Genomic DNA, 22,050 nt, shown 5'->3' with positions numbered 1-22,050 from the left:
CATATATTTTTGGCAGAATTATTGAGTTCCCAAATGAACAGTTTAAATCTTGGTTTTTAAGCCAAAAATTCTTTGGGTTGAGGATAACTCCCCTCAGAAGATTACTTACTTTATAACTGCCCTCTGTACCCCTGCTACCCTGTCCTCCCACAAACTTTATTTGCTCCACTGTGGAGGGGTGGCCACCCACCACCCAGACTCCCCAAGCCCTTCCCTCGGGCTGTGCTGTAGCTGCAATAGCAACTCTTCATTCTCCCACAATTGCCTCAGCAGTCATCTTCTTTCTAGCCCTTTCTTAAAGAGATGGGCTCTAAAAATCATGACTGAGCTGCTATTGCAGTTTTACGTAGCTAGTGAATTTATTTATTTTGAGATACTCTTTCTCATTGTTGTCATTTTCAGTAAGACACCAACTAGAGCCATCAGGCAATGGGACCTTCCAGTCTTAACTCATCTTTGGTACTTACCAGTCATAGAGCCCTGTCACACGTGTCAATTTCCCCCAGCATCCTCCCCCCACTTCTTTTTCCTTCCTGAAATTTCCTCTCCCAGTGAGGTGAAAGGTGAGTAAATACAAATGAAACTGATGACTCTTCCAATGTCTCTATTAATTTCCATCCTACACATCCCTATAATCGTAACTGCACATCCATGGTTATTTCCAACTTTGGATTAACAGCCTAGGATAAAACATTTAGACATTCAGGTAATTCCAAGAACCACATGCTATGGTTTGAATGTGTTCATCCAAATGCATGTGTTGGAAACTTCATCTCCAATGCAACAGTGTTAGAAGGTGGTTAAATGGCAGAGCCCTCATGAATGGATTGATTCTGCTATAAAAAGGGCTGGTGGGACTAGGTTTTCCCTCTCCTGCTTTTTTACCATGTGAGGACATAGCATTCTTCCCTTCTTCTGGAGGACCCAGCCTTCAAGGCACCACCTTCAAAGCAGAGAGACTGAGCTCAGACCTGCCAATGCCTTCACTTGGACTTCCCATTCACTAGAACTGTGAGAAATAATTTTTTTTTTCTTTTTAACAGACAAGGTCTGTCATAGCTCACTGTAGCCTCAAATTCCTGGGCTCAAATGATCCTCCCCCTCCCCCTCCCAAGTAGCTAGGATTACAGATGAACACCACCATGCCTGGACTAACTTTCTGTTATTTATAAATTACTCACTCTCAGGTATAGCAGCACAAGATGGACTAAGACACCATAGTTCCTGCTTTGTTGGCCCACCAAGTGTTCATAGTTTTTCTCTCTCATATTTTATTGCTAAAATAAATAAAGAAGTCACTACTTTCTAATAATTCATCTCATTGTCTTTTCACATAAGAAATAGTACAAGTTGGATTTTTATGTCCTTAAAAAAGAAATCTATCCTTGAGGAAATCTGAAACTAGACATTTAACAACTTGAGAAATTAAATCACAGCTCTCTGCCCAAATGCTGGAGCATTTTATACTGAAATTAAGACAATATTTGCTTATTTTTTTGCAATAAAAAAGCCAAAATATCAAGACAGCCTGCACAGATATGAGCAGAGATATCCCCTTAGCTAAAATAGAAATGTCCCCTTGCACCTACCCCTCTATCTTCTATCATACCATTATTTTATTTCTTTCATTTTATGTATGTGTCTTTGACATGTTTTACATTTTATTTCCTTCATTAAAATGTATGCTCTCCAAGGGGAAGCCTTTCCTATCATATGTACTACCACATTCCTGGTGCCAGAGCAGCTCCTGGCCACAGCAAGACCTCAACAATGTCTGTGGAATGAAAAAAAGTGAAAGAAATGGCTTTCTCTCAGGTTTTACTCCAAAAGAAGTAGCTCTAAAATTAAAAAAAAAAATGAAAGCTTAGTTAAAGAAAGCCAAATTTATGTACATATGCAATTTCCAATGTCATAAAAGTATCAAAACTAGCTTATTCTTTTAAACTCTTAAAATTAATTTAGGTTGAGAGTGAAGAGTTGAAGTTGTAGACCAGGCTGATTTGGGACTGTGAAGGAAATTGTTAAGGGCTCTTGTTTTTAGGGGGCAAAATCTATGGGTGAGACCTACCTACTTTCTGCCAATTTTCCTGGCACAACAGCTGATGTCAGAAGGTGGTGGGATAAGGAGCTTGGAGCTGGTGGTAAGAAACATCTCACTTTCTTGTGGGCTCCTTTTACCTCTGTTCTTCTATGATGGGTCATTCAGTGCCAAGTGAAATTCTGCCTCTACCATAACCACTAGAAAGTCCAGTGGTGATCTGATTTCTGGTGACCACTGTTGGCCAGATCTCCAGGAGGAGACAGGAGTTGTATCTGTTGAGGAATAATTTTTCATGGATCTCTCATGATTCTGTACCTCTTATGAGCTGAGGTGCTGACAGCCTTTGTTCTAGACTTTTGTCCAGGATGTTTGTATAGCAAAGGGCCTTGGAAGATAGAGATGATATTTCCCTGCAGGTGAGAAGTCAGGTTCCTTTGTTGTCCATTATATTGAAGATAATGTCTCCTTTAGGGCAACGGTTGATCAGACTTGCTAGCCATCCCTCATAAAGAATTTAAATTTCCTAAACTTGGGTTTGCTTAACTGTGATGCAAAAAACTCTGTATGTGCAATAGGCACCTGGGATATTCCATGGAATTTAGGGGACAAGGAGAACCAACAGAATATGAAATACATGTTGTGCCCCAAGGAAAATGTCCCTTATCTCTGATTCAGGGGACTTGTGTCTTCTGCCAGCATCCATGAAACTGGCAGGTTAACTTTTTAGCTTGCAAGAAGGATAAACCTGAAACCATTCACTGTTCTTGATAGTCTCACATGCCCTATACATGCCAGGGTCCCTTGTTTCCTGAAAAATCAAAAATTCTGACAAAGGATGCATATGGGATAGGGAGACCTTCAGTGGGGAGCACAGAAGTGAAGCCTCAAGATCATGGTGGGAGATCCAGTGGTAATGAACAGAGCTATGGCGAAGTGTAAGAAATAGATGAGATTGCCTGTGTTAAGACAATTTTTAAGCAGTCATTAATGTTGAGAATAGGAATGTTAGTTCATTTAGTATTCACATACTATTTTTCACATAAGATACTTTGTGAACATTATTGAACAAATAAATGAATTTATATCCTTCTTGCTTCTAAAAATGGTTTGAAGAGTTTTCAAGTAAAAAAAAATACAGATAATGAATTTATTCAAAGAAGAGTGGGAAAAGGTGATTCAGAACAAGCAGGGAAGAGGGACCTCCCCCCCCTTATCCCCAGGTACAAGAGCAACAATTTTGTTAGGCATTTTTAAACTTAATTCTAAAAGGAGCCTTTAAGATTGCTCTCATTGTCCACATTTTACAGGCAGGGAAACTGCATAGAAGATATGAAGAGCATCTGTGAGTATAAGATACATAGAGTATCTGGCTCCTAACAGCCTTTTCAAGGAAATGGGAGAACCAGGGTTTGAACTCTGGATTATCTGTTTTCAAGGTACTGTGCGTTTCTTTACACGACATCACATCAATAGTGTCAGCCCAAAACTAGACCAAGGACACTTGTACCCACTGAGCTCAGAGCTTTGGCTTGAGTTTTCTGACAGTACACCAAAGAAAGAGAAAGCTGAATGAAACATAATAGCAAGGAGGAAAGCACATCAGTTCATTACTCATCTGACAATAGAAAGGACCGATCAGGAAAGGGAAAAAAAAGGAGAATCTTGGCAAAACAGAGAGAAGAGAAAAAGACCAAAATTTTCGATGCAGTGCAAGATAGGATATATTACTTACTTTTCTGAACCCCTTTAGCTTAGTGACTGCAATAATAATAATTCTTGTTATGTGATAAGTCCAATAAACTATAATGATGTCTTATTAAGTGCACTGTCATACTAGCAGCTTTTGCAGAATTTGCATCAGAAGAAAAGTATCAGATGATATCACAGTGACTTGGCAAAACCAGTATACTATATTAATGTTAGCGACTTAATTGCTGTGATTGTTTCTACACATAGTACCCATAGTTTCTCTGGGGGTTCTCGAAAGCTCTGTTTATAGGTTATATTTAAAGTGTAAGTTAGAGTAGTCTGTGAATGGAGATTTTTTTCCTCTTGTAAAAAAAAAAATCAGTTTCCCTAGGACTATCTGCTAAGTTAGGTCAGTTATTTGGTAAAATCAGTATCTTTCTTATTTTAGACAGGGCAAAGCGTAGATCTAGAAATTTTAAGAAGTGGATCATGGCTTGAAAGGGGGGTGATTTAATGTGATTTGAAAGCAGTTTTAATTTTATGGTACTTTATATCATGTGCATTTGTGTGTGTGTGTTTTAATGATAATCTAATTTTACTGCCCCAGACTTAAAGATCTGTGCTGCCTGGAAAAACTACAGTTTACCCATTAGCATTTAAATGTGTTAAGAATATTTTTGCCTGAATTTCTCCCTAGAAGCCTCCCGTCTTTGTTCTGCACAAACGCACAGTCCCGACGCTGTTCTTAATATCCTGTTTTCATTTGTCAGCGCTGTTGTCCTTTTCATTGCCATGTTCCCATCGTTCCCCTTCTTTCAAGTGGTGCTTTACAATAACAATTCAGAACAAAAGAATCACTCCTCTTTCTGTTGCCTTTAAAAAAAAAAAAAAAAACAAGACTTCATGCCCTAACTGTAGGGCTTCAGCGATCACGGGAAGTATTTAAAGCATGTTCTTCGTAATAGTTAAGCAGGAGTTGTGAATAAGGGTTAAGTTTTCCTTATTTCTTAAGATCACAAAGTAGCTTCAGTGTATTGTGAGCACATGAGGCCTTTGTGTGTGGCTAACTTTGAAGTAGAGGGGAAAAGTGATTTTCTTTGAGAAAAGGAGCTATCATATTTGAGAGAATTTACCAATCTGCTCATACAATAGGAATCAGTCACTCTGTAACATCGTCATTACCTCCATGAGTCACGAGACCAGAGTATTTGTTCTTGCCTTTGAACTTAAGCTTTGCAGTTTTCAGAGAACAATTGTGAAATGTCACATTGGCTATCATCAGCAACTATTTATTGATGCATTTTGCTCCTGGTGGGTAATAATTGGGAAGGGGAGAGTGTGTACTTTCTCTGCCTTCTAGAAGACTATTGTGTATAAATGAAGCAAGGAAAAGTTTCTCCAAGTGGCAGATGTTTCTCCGGGGTGCAATGTACTTGTTGCAAAAATCCCACTCGACTGATCTGTCTTTGAGAGAGTAGACCTCTTGTACTCTTTTGCTCACTTCCAGGTAACCCTTTGCAAATAAGAATAGGCTGTTGTTGTTGTTTTTATTAAGTAAATAAAAAATTATCTACAGGTTTCTGGGTTTGCACAATGGAAGGAATGTTTCTGTAATGCAGAAAGGATGCTATAGCTGGCTTTGTGAAGAGTGAATTCTATCAATTTGCAAGTAATTTTGAAAAGGTGCTTTTGCATATGCGTGTGTATCTATATACGCATACATATTATATACAGCTGCAAAAACTAATTCCATTATAGACATATATAGGATTTTATATAGTCATAGAACTAGTTCTACGAATATATATAGAAATGCCTACTGAACTATAAATACACTTGGAAAAGCATTCAGGGAAAGCAGCATTAAGCACTTGTCGTCTGTGAGTGGTTTCACAGGAATTATTAATAACTCCCATTTCTGCCACCACCACACTGTTGGTCTGCTCACTGGGAGGGTCGATTTATACTTCTGCCAGGAGACTAGGTGTGACCAGCTCTCACCTTCTTCCTCCTCTTTCCAGTCTGTGATCACTATATTCAAAGCCAAATTCTTGAATGACACTTGGTACAGCATAGACCTGGACAACATCAGTCATTTTCAATATAATGTAAAATAGGTTCTTTTTGCCTTTAAAATTGAATGCTTTATTTCTTAAACTGTAAAAGACATGAAATGTCTGAGACCCTCCGGTAGTGGGAAATTTCAGATGGAGGTTGTCAGATTATGCTCTTTAGAGGATTATAAAATATTTTATTGTTTACCATTTTCTTTTGAGGGATGGAGTAAATATTTGTTTCTTGATGTTTCAACTTGAGATGTTTAGGTTAATTTTCCACTATGGTGCCAAAATACGGACAGGGTAGGCCTGTCTTATAGAAATTTTGACAATTTTAATGTTACTTTAACAAAAACAATGTTTTAAAATCTCTTGATAAAAAAAAGTTGTTTAGAATTCTGTTTGATGATATATGTGTGTCTGTTCCATGGACAATGGGAGCTTCTTAAAAAAAGTCATTTATATGTGAAATTCAGTAATCCCATTGTTTATTGTTAAAAGACAAATCAAGTTATAATCTGGAGCGACATAAGCCAAGAAAATCTATGTTTGTATTTTAATGTCCTAACATATGCAGCACAGTTTGGTTTACTGTGAAGTTTTGCAATGGCAGGAAGGTAGGTGTTGTAACATGCAAACTAGGCAACCTGAAGAAGCAGTTCTTGCCTCTTGCTTCCCCTTTATCACAAATGTTCCTTAAACACCTTTGGTGGAGTCCAAAAGTCTGGAGTATACATTGAATTGTGCAGGACTTCTTAAAAAACATTTTCCTGATGATTTACTTTAGTTGCAATTTCTTGTCTTACATAGTGATAAGCAACATCCTTCGAAGAACTGCAATGCAGGACAATTTTTTTTTTTCTTTTTTCTTTTGGGAAACTACTTCCTCTTCCTCTTTTAGTCAATCAAATTTTAAAAGATTACTTTCCATTCTAAATTCACCCTTTCTTTGCCATTCCAGAGACTGAAATTTGGAACACTCATCACAGATTTGCTGTTATATATATCGTATATTTGTGAAATATTAGATGTGTATATACACATATAATATGTATATATGTGTGTGCATAATATATGCACATATGTGTATGTATGTAAAACTTGTATATTTGTGTGTATATACATATGCATACATTTCATATGCACATATATTATCAGTTGTTTATGGGCATACTGGATTGCAATTTAGATCTCTATTTTTAGAAGAAAAAAAACCCTCTGTTTTATTATGTCTGTACAGGAGATGGTTCTTCCTGATGTAACTTTTTTTTTAAAAAAAACTTCTTCCAGACGTTATGCTTTAATCCAGAAGATAAAGACACAAAATAGTGTGTATGTTATTTTTAAAAATGAGCAAACCAGCATCCAGAGCATAATGTGCTAATGTGCTCTGTAGAAAGCCAAAAGGCCAAATGCAAGGGAAGCTAGTGCCAGTTCCCTACCTCAGGAGCTGGGCAGGACGGCTCCCGTTGGCAGCATGGAAAGCTGGCATCCAGCCTTCGGCTGCAGGACACCGTCCCAGTCGGCTGAGCCGCTACTGGTTCCTGTGAGCAATGAGAGTTCAGATCCTGGTGCCAAGTCATCATTTTTTTGGACCAGGCAGTGGGTGTTGACCTGACCTGAGCTACCTTTTCGTTTGGTTTTAGTTGAACTTTGAGTAGGCCAGGGGCTAGGGAAGTCACGGCGGGGGCCGTGGAAAAGGCAGCTGATTCTTCAACTCGGGCAACCCTGGCGAAGTGGATGAGGTGGAGCTGGCCTTCCTGGAATTGTTGGGCCGATTTTCCTGTTGTGTTTCACTGTCGACGCTCTCACAGACACACAGGACCGCTCCAGCACTGCCTGCCACCCACCATCTGGTCTCGGTGGCCTGTCTGTCATTTCGTGGGTCCCCATCCTCTGCCTACGGCGATGTTTCTTCAAAAAGAACTAGTGTGCAGTCCATTGGTGGGTATTCACGGTGATCTATTTGTCAGAATCTAGAGAGGTGTTAAGAGAACTATTAAGGATCTATATACTAGTTCCTGTTTTTAACCTGTTTATCAGTCTTTTGATGAAACGAATTGCATTTCTGAGACTGTTGAGGGGGTTTCTTCACTATTAAGACAGCGGGAGAGGGAGGTTGTTCCTCAAGGAATCGGGATCGCTCTTTTGCATTGCCATTTGTCTTCGTGCTTGTCTGCTTGTATAAATGAACCTCAAGAAGGAGTGTTTAAGCATTCTGTTAAGTAAATTTGGAAGACTAGGTTTCAATTAAAATAACCAGATGGTGTGACCCAGCTTCCATTTCCCCTTAATTTTGATCATTAAAGCCTTCATATCCCCACAGACATCTGCCATGCTTCGAAGTGATTCTTTTCAGAAATGTTCATTCATTATTAATCAGGTTGCATGGTCAGGCGAGTATGTGATTATTTTAAAGAATGTCCTAGAGATCCAATTACTAAAAATGAGCATGTCATAGGCAGATGTGAAAGTACAGAAAAGGTTTGGTTAACAGTTTAATTTGATTTGCATGAATCCCACCAGGTGGGTGTTTGGTGAAATTAAAAGTCTTCCCTAGTTCTCACTTCAGGTATCAGGTAAAGTATTTTAATTTCAGCACTCCTTAGAATAAAAAAGAAACTCCAAGTTGTTCAAAATATTTATTGTATTAGTTAATTATTTAAAAACTCAAGGCTAGCATCTCAGTGCTTATCTGCATGTCATTTTTTTTTTCCAATCAGTTCCTCTGGTACCCTACAATTTGGTTGCCAGAAATTCTTAGTTCTATTGCCGATTAAGCAAATGAATTTGAGTGTGCTAACAGTCAGAGGCTAACCACAGTGATAGTTCAGAGTAACATCTGTTACCTATAGAATATTACTGGATCACCTTTTTTTTGCCTATTCTTACTCTATGTATTATTTATACTGTTGCTTTAAGAACCAGTCTGCATTTGTAGTGCTCTCTGCCATAAGTTGGAGTGAAAAATAGCCTATATTATGGTATCAATTTCCAGTCTTTCAGAATATGGTTAAACTCAGTTGGATTTCCTTCTCCTCTTTTTCCATCATTTCATGGACCTGTTTTATTATGCCTTTATTGACTCACCTGTCTCAAATCAGCCAGGGTACTAATCAGTAAAGTAGCATTTGGGTAGTTTCGGTGTTTTTTACAACTCAAAGTTAAATATTAAGCTACATGATTGAATATGCAGATGCCAAGTGCTTGTATTATGTTATTCAAATTATCTGTAGTGAATTCATCTTGAATGTAGTAGCCAGTTTTTATTGAGTTTGTGGTAGATAATTTTCTGAGTTGAGAAATTATGCTCATTTGAGATGAGATCAAGTCTCTGAGTTCAGTCCCTGTTCCAGTCTCTGCCTCACAAACTCAGGTTGATTTCCAGTGTTTCACAGTTTTTAGTAGTTTTCAGTCCTCTGAAAGTCTGTATTTCTGCTGATCCAAGATAGAAATATCATACTACAGTCTTTAAAAAATATTCCACCTATAGTTCTGCAATGGGGGCAATCTCATAGCAAAAATCCAAATGGCAATAAGTCAACTAAACCTTAATTACCCAGGTGTACAGAGGATGGGAGGTGTGGGCAGCCAAGTAAATTGACTTGATTGTGTTTCTGAAATTTAGGACTCTCAAAGAGTTCAATTTATTCATACCATTTTTGATGCTGTTTATTGTTTGCAACACTTTTAAGAGCTTCCTTTTCTGAAACCATTTTTATGTGGCTTGGTGTAACACTGTGTAGTTTTTGACAGTGTGTTTGTCATTTTGGTTACGTTTTGGTAAATTTAACAATAAGCTTAGTTTCTATAGTTCAGAGGATATTTGGAAAAGAACCAGAGGAAGTGCCTTGGGAATCATCCGGGCAGTGGCTGGGAGCCACCTGGTATTAACAATTGATCACAGGCCACCCAGTGTTGGTATCCAAGTTTATTCCTCGGTCTAGTGACTCACTAATTTCCTTAATAGTGAAGGCTTTCAGAGCTGTACAAAGCAAGGGGCTGAAAGTAAAATTATTGATAGATACAATGCATGCTCTTTTTCATATACTCTAAGTTAGAAAAATGATTATTTTTCTTCAAGTATGCAGATATGACACAATACATGTAGGAAAGCAATGAGAGGTGGGTTTACCTTATGATTAAAATGTCAATGCCTCTATTAAGAGAAATTTGAAATAAAAAAAATCATGGATGATGTGCTAATGATGGAATATCTCCTTATTCTAATGGGTCATTGAACTCACAAGTGCATTTAGTCTGGAGAATCCTAATTCTTGGTCAGTTCTTGAATATATATGTGAAACTTCCATATCCTTGGCATTCTGAACCAGAAAGCCTACCCATTGAATTTGGCCATGGATTAAACCTGGCAATGCATGCTATCTTCACAGGGATCCTAGGTATTTCTTCCAGGTACAGGTTATCTTGATTGTGTCATAGCAGAGGAGGTCGGGAGAGACTGCAAAGAATAAACTTGTGAAATTCTAAAATGAGCTACCAAGCAGGATGGTGGCAAGGGTTGTGACAATACAGGTTGGGAGTTAAATGCTTTGTCTCTGTTGACTTGCCCTCTTACCTCAAAGGAGGAGGCAGAAAAGATGAATGTAACAGACACGAACCCCTTTCACTTCCATGCCCTTGGACTGTAACAATAATCCTCTTCCTCAGATGAGTGCTACCTCAGGATGAAGATATCTGGAGCCCAGAGGGTGTGAGGGGCCATCTGCCCAGGCTACTGAATCAGTCAGGTCACCGTAGCCATCACCTGGGTGCCAAGGTCTGATCATTCTTACAGCCCTCATTGCCAGCTCTCCATCCCTCTGTTGATTAATTTTCCTTAACCCCAAAAGGCACAAGCCTCTTACATCCAGGTTTTATCATGGGGAGTTGTGAGGGAGTTAGTCATTTGGCTTAGACCACACATTCATGATTGGCCTCAAATTTAGACTGTGAATGTCATCTCCCTAGGAGATTTGTGTTTGCATGTTTGCTCAAGCATGCTCATCTCAGCTCCAGAGTGAATTCAACCATATTGAAAGAATAAGATTAATTGTATAACTTTAAACCTGGGTCCTATTACCAACTATTCCATTGTGGACTAAGAAATAACATTTTTAAGTAAATATTTTAGTTATTTTGTGAATAGGATAATTATATTGCTTTGTGTTCAGTTAAAAGGGTTACTTTGCTAAATGTAAACAGTTAAGACATGTCACACTATGTAGAGCAATCCTTTTAGACAATTCCTCTTTGTTTAATATGAAGTCACCAAATCCAACAGTGGCCGGGGTTCTTTGGGCTTCTGGGAGGTTCTACTCTCATCTTAAAAAGCAAGAAAATAGAAACAAAACAAACATGAAACCACAAAAACTCACATAGGAAAAATGGTTTGTGCTAAGAAGAAAAGCAAAAGCAATTGCTAAAAGCAGCAAATGATCCCATTTACCGGGGCCCTAGTATAGGAGATGAATGAGTGAGAATAAGGTTGAGGGGATAGTTTGGCAGAAACTGGGGCAAGGATTTGTAAAGGAGATAAAGTGTCAAGACTCATACAGCAGGGAGCTGCCCAATGATTTGTGCCATTGAGAGGAGTTACAGAAAAATGTGGTGGGGCCAGAAACACATTACAAAGATTCATCTGAAGGAGGAAAGACTGGAGGTGAGAAATCAAATTAGGAGGAGTTTGGGTAATGATCTAGGAATGCAACAGAGAGGGTCTGGGTCAACACAGAGGCAGTGGGAACAGAGGGAAGGAAACCAATACAAAGAGATACTAAGGATTGATACACATATGTCTTGGCTGGTGTTTTAGATTTGGAGGATGGAGGATTTATCAATTCCCTATTGATGCTGTAACAAGTTACCACAAACTTAATGGCCTTAAGCAACACAAATTCATTATCTTACAGACCTAGAGGTCAGATGTCTGACACAGGTCTCGCTGGACTAAAAGCAAGGTATCTGCAGGCCAGCTTGCCTTCCTAGAGGCTCTCTTCCTCTTCCTTTTACTTGCCTTTTCTAGCTTCTAGAGGCTGCTGCATTCCTCGGCTTGTGGCCTTTCCCTCCATCTTCAAGTCTTTCTCACATCTCATCTTTCTGACTCTGACTCTTCTGCCTCTGCCTCCCACTTCCACATTTAAGGAGCCTTGTGATTCCATTGGGTCGACCTGGATGATCCAGGCTAATCTCCCCATCTCAAGGTTAGCTGCTTAGCAACCTCAACTATATCAGCAACATTCACTCCTCTTTGCCCTGTAACCTAAAATATTCACAGGTTCTGAGGAGTGGGATATGGACATCTTTGGGGGCCATTATTCTGCCTCCCCCAAAAGAAGGAGGAGTGAGTAGAAACTCTAATGAGCATCTGCCTTCTGGTGATCAAGAGGGTGGAAACTCTATGAGGAGATGCCAGGAGCCCTGTAGAGGAGATAAAGACTGGCTTGGGAGGCAAGGGGATACATCCCTGTGATGTGCATTATGAGTCTTACACACTTGCAATACATGAAGCAAAGAACTATAAATGCTAAACCGGGATTCCAGAAAGTGATGGCACCTGGAGATAGGCGAGCCTAGGAGTCATTCTCAGAGAGGCAGCACATGAAACAAAAGAACACACTGGATGGCTTTTTCAAAAGAAGGGTAGGCTATTAGAAAATACTTAGACTTTGATTAACAAGAGGAAGAAGTTAGCAGTGGTTAGAGAGAGGAAAACTGGAAAAGTACAATTTCATTGAGACATAGTGTTATGGTTTGAATAAGGTTGGATTTTTTTCTCATCACATCTCATGCTGAAATTTGATCCCCAGTGTGGCGGTGCTGGGAGGTGGGGCCTAATGGGAGGTGTTTGGGTCCTGGGGGTGGATCGTTCATGAATGTCTGGGTGTGGTTCTCAGGGCAGTGAGTTCTCGCGGTATTGAGTTCTTGCTCTCACAAGACTGGATTAGTTCTCACAGAATGGATTAGTTCCCCAGTAACCAGGCTGTTATAAAGCAAGGTTCCTTCTCCTGTTGCTCTTTCTTACGTGTAGGCTTCCCCTTTGACCTTCTCTGCCATGTTTTGACCTAGCATGTGGTTTTCACCAGAAGCCGGGCCACGCTTCTTGTACTTTGCAGCCTGCAGATCCCTGAGCTAAATAAACCTCTTTTCTTTATAAATTACCCAGCTTCGGATATTCTTCTATAGCAACACAAAGTGGACTAAGACGCACAGAATGAGAGAGGGAGGGAAAGGAGGAAGGGGGAGGTAAGAAAAAATTTACATCATTATTTTCCATCAAAACATTTATTTATTAATTTTCCATTTTAAAGAAGTACTTTCACATAAGCCTTGAATCTATAAGGAAGTTTCTTGAAAAGATATCTTGCATCCAGTGTGTCCCAGGATGCAGGGCTTGACTGCAACCTGTCACTGAAGACTCCCCTGCTTAGGGAGGGATGAGAGTGAGTGCTAAAGGAATTGTAGAGAACATCTGTGGACACTCACCCATGGACAAGGAGACAGCTAATAAGTACCAGAGCTGTGGAATGTCCTAGATTGTCTGGCCACTTGTCCAACTCTCCCCTTTCGCTCACTATTCCATGCACTGTTCTAGATATGTGAACCATGGACAGGCAGAGGGGTGAGCTGTGAATTGTTGCCATTCCCAGTTTGTTGCAAGGGGCTCCCATGATTACCCACATCCTCTTCTGAATGAGGACCAATGAGCCCATTCACAAAAATGTTGAGCTATAGAATTTCCTGACAACAATATGCACGTGTGATTTCCTTCTATTGAAGTGAAGACTAAGAAGCTTTTTTTTTCTTTTGGAGGCGTGGAAATTAAATTATGAAGGTTAAGAAGAAAGATAACATTTTGAACAAAATCCCCACCTACCCACACACCACTATCGGTTTGGTGAACCCCTGTTCATCTTTTAAAACCCACCTCATATTTTCCCTCCTTCACGATGCCTCTCCCTGTCTCCTTCTCCTCTAGTGTAGAGTTGATTGTTCCCTGTCTATCCTTGGCATGCATCTTTTATGTTGCATTAAAGTTTGATCATATTTTCTCTCCCCTAATGAACCATAAGACCACTGAGGCAGGGGGCAGATATTACCAGTACTTATGCCAGGACCAAGCACATAGAAGGACTTAAGTATGTGGTGAAAGAATGAATGGCATTGTAATTTCTCCAAAAAGATATTTTAAGAAAACTAGAAAATAAACCACTCTAGTTTTTATTTTTAGAGGGTAGAATGAGATGTGTACAAGTAGGATATTATTGAGTAATTTAACAAAAATGATATCTGGATAAAAGTGGGAAAAAATGGGATCTACTATACATTTCAAACCAAAATCCCTCCTTTTTGGCAGCATACAGGCAAGAGATTTAAAAAATTGGCTGAATCTCACCTACCACATATAGGTATTTTGTCATCACTTAATACTATTAACCATTTGCAGTGTAGACACGTGTGCAAAGCACCATGCCAGGCACTATGGCAATAAAAGGAAAAGATCCAGTTCTGAGAAGCTCCTATGAAATCATTCTTTCATGAATTGCCCCTAAGCACTCTACTCACATTATTTCCATTGATGTCAGGTTGAGATCTCATTGCATATCATTTCCCGTTAGCACTCGAAACTTGTACATGCTTGTCAAAGTCTTGCTCCACCATCCTTGCCATTGTTGCCCACACAGCATTTTATTCATACCTCTCTGAAGAGTGACTTTCATTTTATATTCTGGTTAGCTGTATGTGTCTCTGTCTGTCTTCTATTACAGGGGTCAGCAAAATATTAATATTACCTGTAGGCCAATTCTAGCTTGTTAGCTGTTTTTGTAAATACAATTGTGTTGGAACACAGCCACACTCATTCCTTTATGTATTGTGAATGATTGCTTTTGTACTACGGTGGTGGAGCTGGGTAGTTGCAACAGAGACTCTATGGCCCACAAAGCCAAAAATGTTTACTATCTTGCCCTTCATAGAAAAAGTTTGCTGACCCTGGGTCTGATATATTGAGATATCTTTAAAGTCAAGAACTATGTTTGTTCTTTTTGGTTTCAGCCCAAACATCAGCACATTTAATGGGATCAACGAATGTTTGAGTCCTGCTATGTGCTGGGCACTGTTCTAGGCACTGGTGGTACATCTCTCAAAGAGCAAAGCAAAATCTCTGCTTCCACACAGCTTATATTCTAGTGTTGGGGACAAGCAGGAGAGAAGGAGCGATAAGCAAAGTAATAGACATATTACTTTGAATGCGAGGGAGAAAAATAAATTGAGAAGGAGGGAGAAGGATTGCCTCAATGAGTGAGTGATCATGATGGTAGGGGGGGATTGGTTTTATGTTGGTTCACAGAGAAGGTGACACTGGAGCAGAGAGTCTTGTGGATTTTAAAGACCTAGTGGGGGCGAGCCAAGGATGGGATGTGGTTGGCATGTCTGAAGAATCACAAGGAGGCCATGTGCCCAGAGCATAGAGAGCAGTGGGTAGCGTGGGAGGAAATGAGCTCACCGTCTGAGTCTGTGTTGTCTGGGGCTGGTTTTATCCTGGTGAATTGCTCTGTAACTGAGATGGGAAGCCCCTGGAGGGCAGAGCAAAGGAGAGGCATGCTCTGTCATCTTTTAACAGGCTCGCTGACTACCGAGTGGATGGTAGACTGTAGAGGCAAGGGTAAGAGTGAGCAGCAGCCCAGAGACCATTTAGAAAGGTCTTATGATAATCCAAGTAAGAGATGTTGCTAGCTTGGCCCATGATAATAGAGGTGAGGTGATGAGAATGCCATTTTGGTTTCTTGAGCCAGCTCAGTGCCTGACACACAGTAACCATTTCTTGAATGAATGGATAAAAGGTCAACATTTCCATTGGAGTCCCCAATGGAATCACCTCTAGAAAATCTCATAACACCACTCTGGGATGGAATCCTGGCACCTGCATTAAAAAAACAACCATCCTAGCTCTCCAGACACAATTTAATGCTCATCCTTCTGTTCAGATCTATTGGTAGGTATTCTTGTTTCACCTGAGAACAAAGAAGATCAAAAGGGCTACATTTTCCCTTGAATTTATATGTTTCTGATGGGAAGAAAGAAGAAATTTGATTTAGAGATAATTCTAATTTTTTCCCATGATTAACCAAAATAAAACCTTTCAATTTCTTCTGAGCCACCTCTATATAGGCAGAGTTGACTGGGACCAAGTGAGGACAATAGCTTTCTTACAATAGCACCCCCAGAGTTTCCATTGCAGGTTGTGAAAAGATGAACAAGCTTTAATATTTCAAATCATAGCTGCTCCTTTATTCTTACTTATGTGGTAAATATTAGCAATTGGTTGAAGATTTTTTAAAAGATATCAAGCTTTCATGAAGACAGTAGCTTTTTAATTTTTCACAGGCTCGGGACATACTTTAAACTTTTAATGATCAGTTATCATTCAGTAGGTAGCAAGATGAGCATGAATTTCACCAAAGTGCGACATGGTATTTCTGAGGGATGCTATTTCAGAAAAGGTCAAAATATTCTAGAAATCATGAATTTTGTAAATAAGTGGAGGTGTGAATACACACGATGACAGATTGTCAGAATCACTAAACATAGCTTTGGATGTGAAACCTTCCCATAAATCCAGCTGAGAATCCCCCCCGCCCCCAGGGTGATTTGAACCTCCCAACCACTGGGTGAACTGCGCTATTCTCCCACAGCCTGCAGCGGGCTGCATCTAATACTCCCGGCACCGTGCCGCAGACCTCTCTGCTAATGGTCTTGAAAGGGAGAAGGTTCAAAGAGGCTTGGTTCCCAGGCCTGCTAATGAGCATGAGGCCGCTTCACCCTTAATGAACCAGCGTTTGTGTGGGATTCTTTCCTTCACCCTTTTTGAAGGAAAGGCAGATGAGAGTTCACAAAAGCAGCGAGGTCTTTATGGCGAGGGGAGCAGGCAGCTGGGCCACCCGAAGGTGGCCTGGAGGGGAGCAACAAAGCTGGCGGAGGTCGTGCCCAGGCCAACATGGCTCTGAGTGTGAGGCTGGACCTCCTGCCAGCCTGGCCTGTTGCTGGCAACAGTGACAAGCCCATGATGGGAGTTTTTAGGCCAGGAAGGTCCCTCAGCAGTCCTTGCAAGCTTCCTTATTTTCTAATCCTTGTCATTGTCATAAAGTAACTTATCATATAAATATGATAACCACTAAAATCGTTCTAATTAACTAGATCATTGTTCTAAATATTAGTCATTGGTGCACAAGCTCATAGCAGCCACCAAAAAGGCCCCCAAGATAGTTTTCTCTGCTTCTCTCCGCCCACCCACGTCCCACTGCTGCATTAAACAATAGAATTATTCAGAGCAGTAATGAACATATGCCAAAAATATTGCCTCCATCACAGTCATCTTTGTGAAAGTCAGTGTTTTTTCTCAGGAACATATTTTGGAAAATGACATCCAGTACATACACATGATCATTTCTGCTGAAATCTGTGCATTTGATTTCATGAACGTTTCGTGCACATTTCTATAGTAACTGCCTTTCTACAGCTCTTGAATCCTGCGTTGGTATTGCAGAGTAAAAGTCTTTAAAACACATATACATTAGTATGCAAGTTCATAAATTCAAACTTATAAAAGGCTCTATAGTTCATTAACGAACGTTTCTACGTTTTAATTTTTCATGCTAGGTGAAACCTGGCTATGACACAATACGATTATTGTGGTTAGATACAAATTATGGAAATTACAGTTACAATTACTTTTCCAGATTAGAATGAGGACTTTTAGAGAGCAAAATTGCAAAAATAAAATTGTAACTTTCGGTGACTGGAACTTTGAGAATATGTTAGCTGGTTTGCTGGCTCTGGGTGTTTTTTTTCTCATTTCCCCAGTGAATAGAAAGAGAATTACTTGGAATGTACACACACTTACCCTTTCATGACCTATGTTTGGAATGATTCTGAGATGCATTCAAAGCTGACAGCCCCCCACGGCTGACCCCCTGCGCCTAATCAAATCTTCCGTTCTGTTTCCAGATAGCTGATCGGCTTCCTTGGATTTTGCTGATGACACAGGAGAGCTTTGCCTGAAGATGGAAACACTGGAGTCGGAGCTGACCTGCCCTATTTGTCTGGAGCTCTTTGAGGATCCCCTCCTGCTGCCCTGTGCACACAGCCTCTGCTTCAACTGTGCCCACCGCATCCTAGTGTCACACTGTGCCACCAACGAGTCTGTGGAGTCCATCACCGCCTTCCAGTGTCCCACCTGCCGGCATGTCATCACGCTTAGCCAGCGAGGTCTAGACGGGCTCAAGCGCAACGTCACCCTGCAGAACATCATCGACAGGTTCCAGAAAGCATCAGTGAGTGGGCCCAACTCCCCCAGTGAGACCCGCCGGGAGCGGGCCTTTGACGCCAACACCATGACCTCCGCCGAGAAGGTTCTCTGCCAGTTTTGTGACCAGGATCCTGCCCAGGACGCTGTGAAGACCTGTGTCACTTGCGAAGTGTCCTACTGTGACGAGTGCCTGAAAGCCACTCACCCGAACAAGAAGCCCTTTACAGGCCATCGTCTGATTGAGCCAATTCCGGACTCACACATCCGGGGGCTGATGTGCTTGGAGCATGAGGATGAGAAGGTGAATATGTACTGCGTGACAGATGACCAGTTAATCTGTGCCTTGTGTAAACTGGTTGGGCGGCACCGAGATCATCAGGTGGCAGCTTTGAGCGAGCGCTATGACAAATTGAAGGTTAGTCCCATCCGCCTTAAGCCAACCCCTTTCTGCCAGCAAATGTCATGGAAATAAAAAGTGTATTCACTGCTCGCTACGTGGCAGGTGAAGGTTTTCTCTTCACCTTTGTTATCTGATTAGTTTTAGCATGTTTTTGGCAGCCTATAAATGTTTCACAATAAGGGTATCTTGTAAAAGTTGACTGCTGCTTGTAATTTTAGCGTTGTCAAGGTGAGGGCGAATTCTAAAAATCTGGATCATTTTCAATCCTTGCAGTTCTTCCAAAGAGAGCACTGCCTCTCTCCAAGGGGTGGGCGGTGGGGGGGGGGGTAGAGAGAGAGAGAGAGAGAGAGAGAGAGAGAGAGAGAGAGAGAATATGACACATAAAAGATAAAATCGGATTTTGGGGGCATTTATTTTCCTCATTCATCCGGGAAAACTAATTCACTCTCATTGTACCTGTATCTAGTTACTGTGCAAACAAGAGAATAGAAAGAGGAATGTCTGTAGCAAATGTGGGATTTTAGAGGACACGTGACCTTTTATTCCTTGTGTAAACGATATCTAGCTTATTGGTGGACTACAGTGCTCTGACAATCTCAGGTTTCATGAAATAATTCCTTTCTTGTAGGCTCTTTATTCAGTAAGGTTACAGGCGAGACTCTGTTTGAACTTCACTTTTTACATGAAATTATTAACCTAACTCCAGCTTGGGGGATAATAATTAATACGACTGTATGTCAAATAAAAAAAACACTCTCTAAATATGGATAGAAAGCACCAGGGAAGAAATAAAAAGCCAAGTCTCCAGATGTCTGTTCAACTGCAGGCGACGGTGGGTCTAATTATTGAAAACTCAGCTGAGAGAGTTTGAGTGAGAGACTACGTTCACCAGCTAATTTTAGATCACAAGACACCAATTAAAAGGAAAGGAAGTATAAATTAAAAGCTCTAAGTAAATATATATTGAAGTCCTTCCTCTCAGGAAAAACACATAACCACGTTATTGAGCAAACAAAATGAATCACATGATCAAAAGAGTATTATCACTCAGAACACCGTCACCTTTAACAAATGGTTCCTATCACCTCTCCTTAGCTCTAATAGGTGGCTGTGTTTACTGGGACCACATAGTTTATTTTGCGACAGTGGGATTAAAGAGCCCACATCTGGGATTCAGCTTTGCTATTTCTTGACATGTTGAGGGAGGTTGACATGCTGAAGCGAATCCCTGCTTCTAAATGTCACTTGGGCAACAAAAGCTTCACCTGGGCAGCATATCTCACTTTAAGTGTCCAAAGAGTGACTGGCACAAATCCATCTATAAACCGTGTAGAGGAAGGAAAGCACCAGGATTTAGGTGACACAGACAAGGGAAGACAGACTCTGACTGGCATTCTAGTGCAGCGCTCGGCGGCAGCGGAGAAAAGCACCACCGAAGTTAATAATAGCAAAGGTGACGTGTGTCTGAGTTGTGCCTCTAAAGCAGAGTCTGCAGAAATTGATATGGTTTTTGGAAAAAAACAGTTTCTATCAGTTTTTAGAAACCAACGTTTCTAAATGTTTTTCACGCCTTGTTCTATTGTTGCAGGGTTGGGGAGGGTGTTTAGAATGGTTGAACAGAGATGTTTGATTTTTGTTTTCCAAAATGTAAACATGCCAGATCTTTTTTCCTTTATCAAAAATGTTCCTTTGATGTGATTAACACTGCCTTTTAATGATTGTTTGTTAAAACGCCATCATCATAATGATGTTCAATATTCAATAGCTCCCAGGCTTAATATTTAAACCTGGTAGTAAATTCTGCTCATTACTTGTGTATTGTCACAGCAGAGTTATTAATTATTTATATAACATCTTCAAATTTATGAGGAGATACTGTCATGCTCTAGCCCTTTTTGGGATGAAAATGAAACTCTTCAATTTTTAGCCCTATGCACTTGTCTAATCAAGCCACTGGGTTATTGGTCACAGGAAGGGCCTGGCAGTTAATGAGATAGTATATTTTATTTTCTAATTACAGAACTATAAGTATATAAACAGCACCCAATGCTCCCAAACGCCTTTAAAGCTGTTCAACAAAATATGCTTATGAGCATTTGAACAATTAACATACTAGCACATAGTATGTTTGTTCTAAAACATGCCACTATGTTAGAATTTTTAAAAGAATATACGCCATTTGGGTGTCTATGACATTTCAGTTATCACATATTTATGAACATATGTACTTCCTTGTTTTGTTTAAAACCTAAGTACAATATACATGTTGATTTTTGAAGGAAGTAATAGCATTCCAAAAGGGACCAAACCAAGGAAGTATGTTCTTGTTAATTATTACTTTGGTCTGAAAAATTGTGCTCTGTTCATGTATTTTTCTGTAGCTCTGGGATCTCATATAGATATGGATTTGTGATGATGTGGGAACACAAAGCATGGAGATTTTAAGGATGTTTTCATTGATAAGACATAGATTTGCTTTGCTTAGTTGGATATGTAAGGACCCAGGTGTCTCTTATGCTTGAAAATATTTTTGTCCTATTGGTAAAAGTCCATTATATGAAGAGAGGAATTCTGCAATGATTATAAAGAATAGTTATTTCTTACAATGGCACTAAACTTTGGGGGAGTTTTTTTTTTACTCATATTAGATGTCAGTATAAGAAATGTGTACTTATATAAAGAACTAGAATTTAGTTGTGTACATTACAGTCTTTTCCTAAGCATAAAAGAAAAAATGACATAAAAATTCCAACATGTAGAATTCATACAAATAAAATCTTCCAACACATCTGAAATAACATCATGTCAGTAATCTAACACTTTCAGAGATTATGCATTGAAAAGCATTCATGAAACATTGAAGCAAAGAGAAAATTAAACTAGCATTTCCTGAACTCTATTTTAAGATAAAAAGAGAAAAGTCTTCCTGCCAAATGCAAAGGTCTCTAAATAGAGCATATCATAATAGGGACCTTTCTTTAATACATCATTTTAATTGAATTTTAAGAAGCCTCTCAGTCCTCCAAACTTGGATTAAAATTTTGATTTGTGAGCCACATAAGAGAATTTAATATAATGCATTCCAGAGTTTTTAAGGAATTACAATGCAGTAATTCCTCTTTTTCTCTTCCAACATACAATGTTGGGGCTCTTATTTCTTTTCTCTAGTTACATCTATAAAAATATTCAAATTGAGAAAAATTGACCTTTCCTTCCCCTTCAGTTTCAGCATAGCCCCTTCAAATTAGCTGAAGCTGATGTTCAGTCCACTCTTGCTTTTCTGATTCTAAAGGTTGGCTGAGAGAGACTGTATAATTCAGGTTTCAATGGATCATCCCATTGTATTTTTTAATAGTTTGATAAAAAGTTCCAATTAAAGCTCAGATTTCCTATGGAGGTGAAGACATGAGATTTCATTCTTGGGTTGTTTATAGATTGTAAGGTTCTATATTTTTGAGAGTCTTTTCCAGTTTGCCACTGGGAAAGTTATAAGTGGATACTGAGCTAGATTTTTTTCTTTTTTCTTAGGATTTCTATAACTTGTTTCTTCTTTGAA

General features: G+C 39.7%; 1 protein-coding gene across 3 annotated transcripts in view; it reads left to right on the top strand.

Moving 5' to 3' along the window:
- MID1 (midline 1) overlaps nt 1-22,050 on the top strand; it is a 331,494-nt gene that overhangs the window by 201,122 nt on the left and 108,322 nt on the right. For 2 of the 3 annotated variants that reach the window (XM_012784842.3, XM_012784838.3), the window contains exon 2: nt 17,794-18,509. In XM_012784842.3, the coding sequence (XP_012640296.1) occupies nt 17,850-18,509 (660 nt within the window). In that variant the 5' untranslated portion in view covers nt 17,794-17,849. Of the gene's footprint in view, nt 1-7,596; nt 7,732-17,793; nt 18,510-22,050 lie in introns of those variants that run through there. The other variant, XM_012784841.3, reaches the window with a different exon arrangement.

The sequence above is a fragment of the Microcebus murinus genome, chromosome X, assembly GCF_040939455.1.
Source record: "Microcebus murinus isolate Inina chromosome X, M.murinus_Inina_mat1.0, whole genome shotgun sequence".
NCBI classification, from domain to species: Eukaryota; Metazoa; Chordata; class Mammalia; order Primates; family Cheirogaleidae; genus Microcebus; species Microcebus murinus.
Note: the sequence above shows the minus strand (reverse complement) of the source record. Positions and strands in the feature narration are given on the sequence as shown.